The sequence below is a fragment of the Salvia splendens genome, chromosome 8 (genome assembly GCF_004379255.2).
Source record: "Salvia splendens isolate huo1 chromosome 8, SspV2, whole genome shotgun sequence".
Classification (NCBI taxonomy): domain Eukaryota; kingdom Viridiplantae; phylum Streptophyta; class Magnoliopsida; order Lamiales; family Lamiaceae; genus Salvia; species Salvia splendens.
In genome coordinates this window covers 7,413,036-7,425,961 of record NC_056039.1, presented here as the reverse complement: position 1 = coordinate 7,425,961, position 12,926 = coordinate 7,413,036, and the positions used below count along the sequence as shown (strand labels likewise).

General features: G+C 35.4%; 2 protein-coding genes across 2 annotated transcripts; one reads left to right on the top strand and one right to left on the bottom strand.

Moving 5' to 3' along the window:
- The first annotated feature begins 1,953 nt into the window (after nucleotides 1-1,953).
- LOC121743047 (leucine-rich repeat receptor-like serine/threonine-protein kinase SKM1) lies at nucleotides 1,954-3,851 on the top strand. The gene has a single exon (XM_042136227.1). It carries the CDS (start codon nucleotides 2,467-2,469, stop codon nucleotides 3,661-3,663), a length of 1,197 nt encoding a protein of 398 aa, XP_041992161.1. The 5' UTR covers nucleotides 1,954-2,466; the 3' UTR covers nucleotides 3,664-3,851.
- Nucleotides 3,852-10,496: 6,645 nt separating this feature from the next.
- Nucleotides 10,497-12,585, bottom strand: LOC121744973 (gibberellin receptor GID1B-like). The gene is made up of 2 exons (XM_042138691.1): nucleotides 12,299-12,585; nucleotides 10,497-11,913 (listed from the first exon to the last, which is right to left on the bottom strand). The coding sequence occupies exons 1-2, from the start codon at nucleotides 12,335-12,337 to the stop codon at nucleotides 10,915-10,917; spliced, it is 1,038 nt and encodes a 345-aa protein (XP_041994625.1). The 5' UTR covers nucleotides 12,338-12,585; the 3' UTR covers nucleotides 10,497-10,914.
- Between the last annotated feature and the right edge of the window lie 341 nt (nucleotides 12,586-12,926).

The window sequence follows — 12,926 nt, the reverse complement described above, 5'->3', positions numbered from 1 at the left end:
GATACAATGCATATTTTAATATTTATAATATTATCGTACATTTTCTAATGCTGGATTTTAGTTGTAAAAGACCAACAAATTTAGAAGTTAATTTCAATCTTTAATTTATTTTTTTTGTTTGCCCCAAAATGAAAAAAAAAATGTTCAGGCATGGACAAAATTGATGTTGTCTTTACATTTTCTGCCAATTACAGTTAAATAAATTTCAAACTGTTATAAATGTTTAGGCTTACAATTGAATGCATAATTTATGAAGCCGACGTTGTAACGAACTTCAGATATAAATGTACCAATCAAGTTAAATATCGATTCCACTTTCAGCCTTTTCAAAAATCGAATTCGAAGTTCTAACGTTCCACTTATTTGCTTTAATTTATGAAATGCCGCATTTCATAGGATACACAAAAAAACATCATTTAATATCACACTGATATATGTATATTATACTATATGGTAGAATTAATTGTAATGGCAAATGAGACAATCTCAACTCGCTTTTGTAATTTCAGCACAACTTTCAAAATATTATAATTACATTAACTTTTTAATGATCAAAATGAGTTTAAGTTTTTTGTTACTAGAAAGAGAACAACATTATTTCATCAGTTAAAAATATTGTGATTATAAAATTTAACATATGATTGTTAGAAACTTAAATAACTATATAAATAAATAGTAGTACTAATTAAATAGGTAGATTCAAAAAAAAAAAAGAAATGCCGCTATACTAGCTTCGATCATATAAAAAAACTAAAAGATGAGTGATTCAAATTTGTATTCAAGACCTCATTTTCAATTTCCCATCACAATATATAACCCTAAATCTAAATTAGAACTCTGTTCGCCATTAGAAATCTCATTTCTTGGTATCATGGATTTTAAGAAATATTAAAAAAAATTACAAATATTTTATATGTTAAGCGTATAGAGTATAGAGAATAGTATAATAAAGATACAAATATTTTTAAATTTAGTAATGAGTTATATTGGTTGGAACAAATAAAAAAGAAAAATAGATCATATTCGTTGAGACAAATTAGGTAGATTTTATATCAATCTTCAAATCTGAGCCATAAAAGTATGACGTTTAATTATAGACATATAAAATATACTACTACATCCATCATAATTTAGTTGTGGGTGCTTTTTTCACATAAATTGAAAAATTGTGTGAAATGAAATTAATATAGATAAAATAATACATGAGAAATAATAAAGTAGTAGATGAGATCAGAAAGATTAAAGTATAAGATAAAATAAAGTAAGAATAAGTTAGTTGTTGTATTTGTTGTTATAAAGGAAAATGACTCAACTTGGTAGCATCTCAAAAAGGAATACGACTCAATCAAGTTGAAAAAAAATAATATCTTAAAAAATAAATAATATATACTTACAATATATTACTCTCTCGGTCCCTTAAAAATAAACCACATTTGTCATTTTAAAAAATATTTTAAAAATTGATTAATTCTATTTAAGAATTTTTTTTCTCCTAAACTAGATTAATCTCATTCTCTACTAACTACTAACAATATTTTAATTATTATTTCTTTGTATCTTTATCTTACTTTATGATTTATATATTAAAACATATACCATTTCAGATATCGTCGGGATGGAGGGAGTAGTCGTCAAGTTTAAACACATGAAATTTCGGTGAAGGTCACACATACTTGACAGTCAAGTCAGAAAATTAGTTAAGTCAACAAACAAACAAACAAAAGGTACAAAAGTGCACTTGTACCATAACACACACAATCAGTTCCATCCTGCCCCGCGATACAGAGGATCACAGCAGAGCTGAAGCGGGACCACCTCTAGCTCTTCTCCCTCTTCCAACGTGGCACCCATCTAGGCAGCGGTCATATTTATTACACATCACCATCATCCTCATCCTATCCCCAAACACTAACATCTAAATTAATTTCATTTTTCCACTCATGAAAAAGTTGAGATTATGAAACTAATCCGGAAGAGGATTAAAACAGAAAATCCAATAAAATGAGACACCGTCCATCAACACTTTGACTCAAACCTATCCCTACTAATCCATACGCCTCTAAACCCTCTACAATTAATTTCTTCCCCAATTTTCACCCCTATAATCAAAATTGTCTCTCTTTGTATGATGTGAATCAAGTCTACTGCATCCATTTTTCACCTTCTTCCCAAAAGCTTCAAATACTCCACCCAAGAAAAACAATCAAAAATCTCAAATTCCAACTTGAAATCTCTCTCTCTCTCTCTCTCTCTCGAGTTTCTTTCATGTGAAGCCACTTTTTCTTTTTCCTCAACCACAACCACCGTGCCTGTATTTACACTTATCTGCAACTTTTGATGCTGTCCCCATTTAAGATTCACGGAAAAGCAATTCCGCCACTCCTTTATAAGTTTTAACCCACCATCTTCTGCATTGTGCTGCGGCGGCGCATATTAGCAGCATTATCAAAACCCCCAACCATAAAAATGAAGCGTTTGTTCACCAAGGCCTGCGCATACGGCGTCGTATTAATGGTATCTCATTTGATCACGGCCTATGCGATGCTCGATCCGATCGATTTCCTCACATTGCAATCGATTCGAAAGAGCATGGATGATTTGCCCGGCTCCAACTACTTCGCCTCTTGGGATTTCACGTCCGACCCCTGCAATTTCGCCGGCGTCTATTGCGACGCAGATAGAGTGATCGCCCTCAATCTCGGCGATCCCCGGGCCGGTTCTCCCGGCCTCACGGGTCGGATCGATCCGGCCATCGGCAAGCTCTCCTCCTTAGCTGAGTTCACCATCGTTCCGGGTCGGATTTTCGGGGCATTGCCTCACACTCTGTCTCAGCTAAAAAACCTGCGGTTTCTAGCAATCAGTCGGAATTTCATCTCCGGTGAGATTCCTGCAGGCTTAGGTGAGCTCCGGACGATACAGACGCTCGATCTCAGCTTCAATCAGCTCAGTGGAAGTATCCCCTTCGTCGTTGGAACTTTGACGTCGCTATCCAACGTTATCCTCTGCCACAACCGCCTCTCCGGTTCGGTTCCTCCGTTTGCATCTCGAGCCCTAACTCGACTCGATTTAAAACACAACGATCTATCCGGCTCTCTCTCGCCGGATGGTCTGCCGCCATCTCTCCAATACCTCTCATTATCGTGGAACCGGATCACCGGCCCGGTCGATGGTATTCTATCTCGATTGAACCGTTTGAACTACGTGGACCTGAGCTCGAATCGGTTCACCGGCAGCATTCCGGGAATCATATTCAGTTTCCCGATCAGGAATCTCCAGCTTCAGAGAAACGAATTATCCGGTCCAGTCGAACCATTAAATGAAGTGACAATCCCTACAGTCGATCTCAGCTTCAACCGTCTCTCGGGCGGAATTTCACCGCTGTTCGCTACGGTTTCAAATCTGTATCTGAATAACAACCGGTTCACGGGGGAGGTGCCGCGCAGCTTCGTGGAGCGGTTATTATCTGCTAGCATAGAAATTCTTTACTTGCAGCATAATTATCTGACCGGGATCGAGATTGATCCGACGGTGGAGATACCGGTGAGCACCTCTCTATGCCTACAGTACAACTGCATGGTGCTGCCCGTGGAGACGCCCTGCCCGTTCAAGGCAGGGAGGCAGAAAACAAGGCCAACCACGCAGTGCATTGAATGGAAGGGGTAAGATGGGGATTTCGTCTTTTTGCGTAACTGGACGCCTTTTCGGAAAATAAATAGGAGTATTTTTTTTGGGATAAAAAGAAATTAGTTATTTTGGATATGGTATTAGTCACATTTAAACTGTGGATAATGACGGTCACGCTCTTGTTGGCGCTGACTTTTTTTTAAATTATATTTTGCATTATTTCGGTTTCTTATTGTGTTCTAATTACATGCTTAGTTTTTGTACTCAATAATAACTATGTTGCTTAGCTCCTCAAAAATTTACATTTTCCCCTCAAAGCATTAACATCCTATCCTCATGTATATATGCACATTATTTGTACTACTATTATATTACTCCACAGAGTAGTACTCCATTATACTTGTGTGTTTTGTATTTGTCTTTGGTGGAATGAATTTAGCTGATGTCTGGTGTAGGTGATAAAATAACAAATATCCAAAGCATTCTTTATGGAGAATATACTTATCTCTTTGGCTTTACATTAAAATAATAATTCATAGAATTTGACGGCAATAAGTTTATAGGTATCTCTTTGTCTTCACTTAATCATTTGTTAATCAAGATCTGGACGGTCAAAAAAGAGATAACTAAGATTTAGCTGTGTCATTGTGTCAGGGGAAGAATTCCCCAACATCGCCAACGACAGGATTTTACATCGTCGATTCTAATCAAAGGTCGTCGCGGGCTTGCCCCATCGATTAAAATCTAATTTATGAAATGTGATAAAGTAAAAAATGGCGCAAGAAAGAAAATAGAAAATTCGTTATTTCATAGATTCAAATGAATAGAAAATTACTTTTTATAAACTAAGGACCATACGGTTGATTCGACTCTATGATTCGGAAAGAATTCACAAAGAAAACTAAAAAAATGAGCTAATAGATATGCTACACTCAATTATGTAAATCAAATGTTTAATTCAAAAAGGAATCAAATCATATCTAATTGTTATTAAATAATTCCCCAACTGACTCTATCGAGAGACGTAGAGTCTCCTTATAGCTGAGGAGGAGGGCACGCATTCGAAGTTGGTGCAGCCATCGTGGAATCTTCCTGCACTCTAGTCTCAAACACCGGATAATTCTAGTCTTAGGGCGATGTCTCGGCCTCGCCTATCTCGGCCTCAGCGTTCTCGAGCTCACATTTCTCGGCCTCCGTGTGCGGTGCGGGAATGCACGTATCACATTGTTTCTCGAAGTTTCTTTTCTTGCATCTCAAACAATTGAAAGACAAAGGAATTGTTTTTTTTTTGCAATGATGTTTATTTTAGCAAGGTTGCTATTGAAGAATAAATCTCACCACAATATCATTAGCCAAAATTAATCTTTCGATATGCAGTTTAGGAGGAATGATATGCTACATACCTTATATGAGCTCCTTATGTGATCACCACTCTCGTTTGACGTATGTTTACGTTGTTCGTTCGATTTATATATTTAGTTTGATTCTAATACATTAAAAAATGTTACTGAAATTTTTAATTTCACAAAATTCATAAAAATCAAAGTTCGATTGGCTCGTTTCTCTCTATAACTTCAAATAAATTAATAAACGAGCAAATCGAGATTTGATTTTTATGAATTTTATGAAATAAAAAACTTCAATAACATCTTTTAATGTATTATAATCAAACTAAATATATAAATTGAAACAAACAATGTTAAACATACGTCAAACAAGAGTGATGCTGAAATAAGGAGTTCGCATAAAGTATGTAGCATATCATTTCTTTGCGGTTTAGTTACATCATAATTTGAATATTTTGTATCATGATTGTCAACCAATAAAATCATCTGACATAAGTTTTTGTGATCTTCAACCGTGCTAGAGTAGGGTAGATATTGATGAACATAATTCTGCAGGGTAGGGGGCTGAAACTAAACCAATATAACTATTTGCCATCCATCTATGGAATAGTTAGGTGAAATTAGTCATTTAATCATTCATGTATGAGTATGACCCCATCTCGTTATTGCAACAACCAGTCACTCCAATTATTAGCCGATCAAAATCTCCATTTTATCCATGATTCTTCATTTTTGAAGTTTCGTGTTATAGAGAACGTATGCCTCATCAACTATTTACCAACAAGATTGATTAATAATGATTCCCCATATTTTCGACTCAAACACCTAATTATTTAATTAATGGATGAAGGAGATTCATCTTGCCTTGCCAACTAAATTAAGAAAGAATAAAATTCTAAGAAAAAGTTACACACTCTAATGCGTGTAATTAGAGTTTTAATCTGTTTAATTGAAAAAGGATTATATGAGAGAGTTAAAGGCCAGATAAAAACATATTGTTGAGAAATACAAAGTTTAAACACTTAAATAATTAACTAATGCACAATTAAAGTCCTACAATTAGTTGAACCGATGCTCGTACCCGTCAGTAACAACGAGTAGCATAACTCGTCTTTAGCTTTTGCATTATCTGAGCAAAACATAACTCGGTAATTCATCTTTAGCTTTTGCATAACTTCTCTTTAGCTTTTGGAGTCTACAATTGGTGTCGTTTTAAAATGTTATGTTTATAATGATTTCAAGATTAGATAAATAATAAAGTTTGTAAATATGGAACACCCCAAAAAAATACTATTATATAGTAGTGGAGGCATTTCTTTTTGGCACGAGATTTAAGAAAAAAATGTGTTAAGTGAGTTAAGTAAAAGAAGAATATAGTAGAGAATGAAAAAGATAGAGAGATAAAGAGAGAATAAAGTAAGTATGAAGAAATGTGTTAACTTTTACTAAAAAAATAAATTACTACATTACTATGGAACGTACCAAGATAATTAAATATGGAAAATAAAACTATAGTACAATATTTTTTAAACAAACCAAGTCATTTTCTTGACTTGATCGCAATGGGATTAGAAATGGAAATCAAACAATTTGAAAAAAAAAATCTAAAATTTACATCAGAAATAATTACTACAACAAACATGTCGAATAAACATGATAAAATCAAGCTCATGTTCCCAAGATATGTGGACACATGTACTTAAAGTGGGTTGGACTGGCCCAGACTCTTTATACATATATCTGGGTCTAGTCCAAATCCAGTTGATAAGTTAGCGTAAGTTGAGTTTATATTGTTTCTATATAAATTGATATAACTCAACAAAATTAAAATCACTTCTCTAGGTCAGTTGATAATGTTTATAAATGTGATTTTAATATTTTAAAGTGAAGAAAATCGAATGCCAAAAATGGTTGTAGTCTAACTTGAAAACCTATATTCGGCCATGCTAGAACAAGAAGCCCACCCCAATTTAAATATGCATCAAACAAGAATGCAAGAGTTTGATATTTATATGCATGCCTTGACTTAGACCAAGACCACTTTGAACAAATTTAAAAGAAAATTAGAAAAACTAATCTAAGCATGGGTACACTTCTGAATTCTCTTAGCCCATTGATAATTAGTAGTACTACTTATTTTCGTGAAAAGGGTCGGGCCATCCAGTTTCATACAGCCCACCAGATAATATTGGGCTACGTCGAAATAAATATTGGGCTGTGTCGAATACATATATATATATATATATATATATATATATATATATATATATATATATATATATTGTCAACCCAGTACTGAATAGTAGTAGTATAATATTTGGCTTAACAAGCACTCATAGAACTGCATCAACCAATATTAGTACAAATGAATGAACTAGTTAGGAATGAAATTATTTTAGAAATATGAAATGAACATCGGAATTGAATATAAATTTTTGGATCTTATGAATTTAAATTTAAATAAAATACAATAACTAATAAGATACAATATTTCTAATTTATTCATAGGTAAAAGAATCAAGTTTAAGTAATTGTTATAGTGGATCTTCTTTAATTAATGAATCAACGTTTCTCCAACCACAAAAGTCATCGAAAGAAGATAAAAATGAAGTTAAATTAGAGCAACAATATTATTTTTCTCGCTTTATCATTGTCCACAACATCATACATTTTGCCCTACCTAAAATATGTCTTTCTTCCTCACCACCCAAGTTCTAAAGGCCTAAAATATATATCTTTTTCGCCTTTTTACATTTATTTTTATTGTTTTTTTGGTTTTTGCTATTAAATTTTTATTTATTTTCATTCCCTTTTAATTAATGTAATTGATTTTTTTAAAAATTTGTATTGGTTTCAAATGGAGCAAAATATTAACTAATTAAAAAAGTAAAGTAAAAAATGCGACTCATAAATAATGATAAAACACGAAAAAATTAAAGACATGTTGTACACGATGTCCCACTCCTCATCTTGTAGTTGTAGTTTGTAGTTAAGGTGTATTTGATTTTTTTATCCTCCCATTATAGTTGAATTATTTATATGTTTTGAGAAAAATTAATATTTAATATCTACTTTATTCTTTCTTACATTTAATTATTTATGTTATTCTCTTCATTTATCTACTTTAACTATCTTTTTTATAATATTTATTTATTCTCTGTTTGATACATTAAATATCAGTAATATCTTAATTTACATGTCTAAAACCGAAACGAGAGATTTTGGAATATGAGTCTCAATTCGCTGACCTTTCGAAATTAGAGATTAAATTCATTAACATATCGGAATATAGGATCAACATATGCGAATTTTTCGAAATAAGGGTTTTTTACTTTTTTATATTCTTGTTTTCTTTTTTCTCATTATTTTCATCACAATATTTATTTATTGACCATATTACCCATCTGAAATTTACACTCAAATTCTCTTTTCATGTCTGCTACACTCAACCATTATTAGCTTGAAAAGATCCTTCACTCCCAGAAAGTGTGAAGCCAAAACCAAATTTATTAATCGATTATCAAACGCAGGCAATGGTAATGAACCAAAATCAAAACGAAAATAAGTACAATAACCAAACACAACAGATGATAAAATTCGTTTTAAGTGTGCATCTAGACAAATTAGATGCACTAATTACAATAAGTTGAAAAGGGGTAAACAATAATTATAATGAGACGGTGAAATTTTCAGAAAAAGTTATATGATTGGATTCTATTTCCCTAAGTCGAACACAACAATCATGCAAATAATGCTCCGACATCACTGGTTGGTCAATTGTGGACTTTTATTCCAAAATTTCCAACTATACACACAAGTTTTTGATAAATAATGTCATTTAATCACTATGCAAATCACAACTGATCGAATGAACACATCAATTGCAATTACGAAGACGGGAGTAAAATGAACTACGAGGAGATCAAGTAGGGTTTTCTCGTCGACATTAATGAAGTGTCTGAATAAGGCACTGAATTTCCGCATCACGCAAATGATTAAGCTTGTGATCAATTTTATTTTCAAATGTGTAAATTTGAGATGAGTAATTTGGTCAATTAATAAATGGTGGGATGGAAATAATTAGAAAAAAGAAGAGAAAAACATAAAAAAAAAAAACGAAAAACCCAACATGCATGCTCCAATCCCATATTCCAAAAGGTCAACAAATTTAATGCTAAATTTTGAAAAGTCAACCAAGTGAGATCCATATATTGAAATCTCTAAAAAGAAACAGCTTAATTAATTACAGTGGGATGAATGAAATAAAGGTAAAGATTGAGAGTGTCGTGGACGTTCCAAGAACATAAATCCTAGAAAAAGTGAAACGTGAAACAGGAGTGATTTTATCATTTGTTGTCATTGTCTAAGCTTAGCTGTTTCTCTTGCCATTTAGTAACACTCACGATTAAAGCAATCCCAACAACCATAATTTTAAAGGATTTTATGGGGATTTCAATATCAATGTGGTCCTAATTATGTGTTGAAATTTAGAACATTTTACTTATTACGACTACTAGTTTTTTGTTATCAAGAAACATACAACTGTGTGCGTTCTCTTTCCTTTTCTTTTTTTTTAATTTTTTTTTCATTTCACTAGATTCATATTGCACCCCAATCCCCAAAGCCCTTATAATTTTATATGGATTCCACGTCAAATAATATTTTAATCGAATATGATTAATGCATGATCGTAGTATAATTGGATCACAAATATGTGAATAATTACTAAAGTCTCGAGATTTGGTCTAAAATTATACTAGTATTAATTTTTCAAGAAAAAATGTATACGAATTTTTTTAATTATGTTTTGCAAATTAATTTGAAAAATTGTGGATTGGCTCAGTAAGCATATCAATAAAGCATTTAGAACCCACTAAAAATGTATTGAAATTAAAGAATTTACTACAACTATGATTTAGTGATATCTTAAGGCAAAAAGATAACAATGAAAAATGGGATTGTGATTTGTTAGCAACGAAAGGGGGCAAAATCATGTAGAAGAAACCATCAAGAATTAATCAAATCAGGGGCTGATGATTGTGAGATCCCATTATTTGGACTAATGTCCAATCAAACTTTATTTAATTTTCCATTTAAAATTTATTTATCATTTTTGTTTTTGGCATGAATCAAGATGGTGATATGTTCTCTTCTTTGGTGGACGGGGTTCGTTGCTTTTAGTTGTGGGGGTTCCTTGGTCCACCACTTCTTTATTACGCTGTTGTGAATTTTATAGCAGCCGCCCATTTATACAAACAAACAAACAAACAAACAAACAAACAAAATACATATATATCTATACGTCTTCATTTGTTGGTTTTAAGGTAGTGCGTTGAGGTTATTAATCCATCATGGGATACACTAATAACGAATAAGAAAGGCATGGTTGAATTCACATAAATCTTCTACAAATTCTCTTTCTATCTCTGTGAAAAACAGTTTATATATTCAGGAGAGATGATACCTTGACAGTTCTGAGAGTTGGGAAATTTTGTAATAAACAGACACAGTTACACAACATACGAATGAAACATAAGATATTCTACTTTTATGGCAAGCTTGGTCCCATACAAATTGGAACTACAATTTTTATAGATTCATCGTATATACTAAGGCCTACATATTACATAGTCAGATGTAGATCAAAAATAAAACATGCCTTTCTAAATTACTCCATATTTACTGACATACAAGTGGAAACCAAAGTAGGCTTACTAGTTACATAAAGGCAAAAAATACTAGTATAGATTTCTATAGTACACAAGATTATAACACCATGGATTTGCCTAATCCATGTTGCCCAATTAGCTTTCTCCCCCATCGATAAATCGCCACGGATTTCGACTAGTTTAATAGAGTGACGATCTCATGACTTTGGTTATCCACCAAAAAAGTGGGGAATGATGTAAACTAGACACCAATGTATTAACAATAGTAGTTAGGCTTAGGAGTGGAGAAAGGCCTTCATCTCCTCCATCAAGCAATGGAAATGGTCATTGTTTGGCAAGAAGTAGAATCCAATGGTGGCCTTTTCAAGATACAGCAATTTCACCTCATGCCCCGACTCCTCCAATCCTTTAACATACCCTAATTGCCAGTCTTGGACGAGATCGAGCCCGGCCACAACGACGAGGCTCTTCGGGAAGCTCAGCCCCTCGATGCTCCGGCTGCGCCCCCCGAACACGTTGCACGCCGGGTGATCCCGATCCTCCCCCTCGGGCAAATACGCCCGCCAATACCAATCCCGATCCTGAATCCGAACAAAGTACTTCCCATCCAATCGCATCTCCGACTCTGTCCGCTCTTGCCCCCCGAAGAGCGGGTGGAGGAGGATGTTCCCGAGCACCTCGACGCCCTCCTCGGCCGCGCGGACGGCCACATGGTGGGTGATGTTCCCGCCCGAGCTGTCCCCGGCTAGGTACACGTGGACCCTCGCGTCGTCGTCGCCGGCTCCGCTCCGGAGCCAGGACCGCGAGTGGACCCACTTGAGGGCCGCCCACCCATCGTCGTAAGCGCACGGGTAGCGGTGCTCGGGGGATCGGCGGTAGTTGACGGAGACCACGGCGGCGCCGCACGTCCGAACGAGGCGGCGGCAGAAGGTGTCGTAGATGGCGCTGTTGGCGGAGGAGTGGACGAAGCTGCCGCCGTGGAAGAAGACGATCACAGGCACGATCGCAGTGGTGCTCAGGGGCTTCTCGAGCTCGGCGATCCCCCAGGGGGCGTCGGTGTCGCCGGCGGCGAGGTAGACGCGGTTGATGAGGCTGGTGGCGCGATCGACGACGTCGAAGGAGTAGACGCCGTCGACGGGGACGGCGTTGGCGGGGACTTTCCGGTCGAGGAATTCGTTAAGGTCGCGATTGAATGTGCCGTCCGATCGCCGGAGCATGTTGTAGGCGAGCTTGAAATTGGAAATCAAGATCCATGTATTCAGGGGAACCACTCGCTGCAGCGGGAATTAAACGGTTTTTACTGTGAGATTGATTGATTGACAAACATAAATTCAAACAGAGCAAAGCTAATCACAATCATCAATTTGGGAAAAGGGCTAAAAGAAAAACTGGAAACAGAGGAGATTAAATTGGATGTACATAAAAAGAAACGACCACCCGAAAAAACCCAACACGCGAGCGTAAAATCGAGTTATGGGGGCTGCTAAATCGGTACAAATAAGCAAGAGAGAGAAAGCACAGCGGCCCAAAACCCTCAAAATCAAAGGTAAAAATCGAATCTTTACAACACAAATCAGAGCCCTCAAAAAATCAATTCTTCACCACAAACACAAACCCTTGTGATTAATCGCAGATTACAGGAACCCCATGTGAAATTACCTTTGATTCATTAGCATTTACTTCATTACTGCCCGCCATCAGAGGAATTACGCTCGCTGATGATCTCCTAAACAAATAATTTTATGATATTTTGACGACCTCGCTGCTATTTCTTCGCCCGAGCGTATACAGTTAGTTGGTGTTCCGCTGTAGTTGAAGACAGGTGTGAAGACAGAAAGAGAGATTGAGCAGCTCGGCCACCCAGAGAGAACTAGAAAAGATCCAGAACAGAAAACATAACAACAAGGAGAGAGAGACGAGCGTTATAAAGGGTAGCATTTACCAATTAAACAAATACATGTGGAGGATAAAGAAGAGAGGAAAATTGAAGGTAGCGTGCGAAATTACCATAATAGAGCAGTGAGAGGGTCAAAGGCAAAAGAACGACGGAGCCAAAGGAGGAGCCGAGAGAGACGACAAATTGGGGCGGCCGAAATAAACTGTGTAGGTGGGGCCCTTTTTTAAATATTTATTCCCAATTATGCTCATCATTTCTTTTTATTCTTCTTCTTATTATTAATAGTATATTAAGGTAAATTGTTTCTACAAAAGTTGTGAAATTAGGATCATATTTTAATTATCTAATTATGAAAAAATTATGTTTGGGTATATATAGGGAGTAATAGTA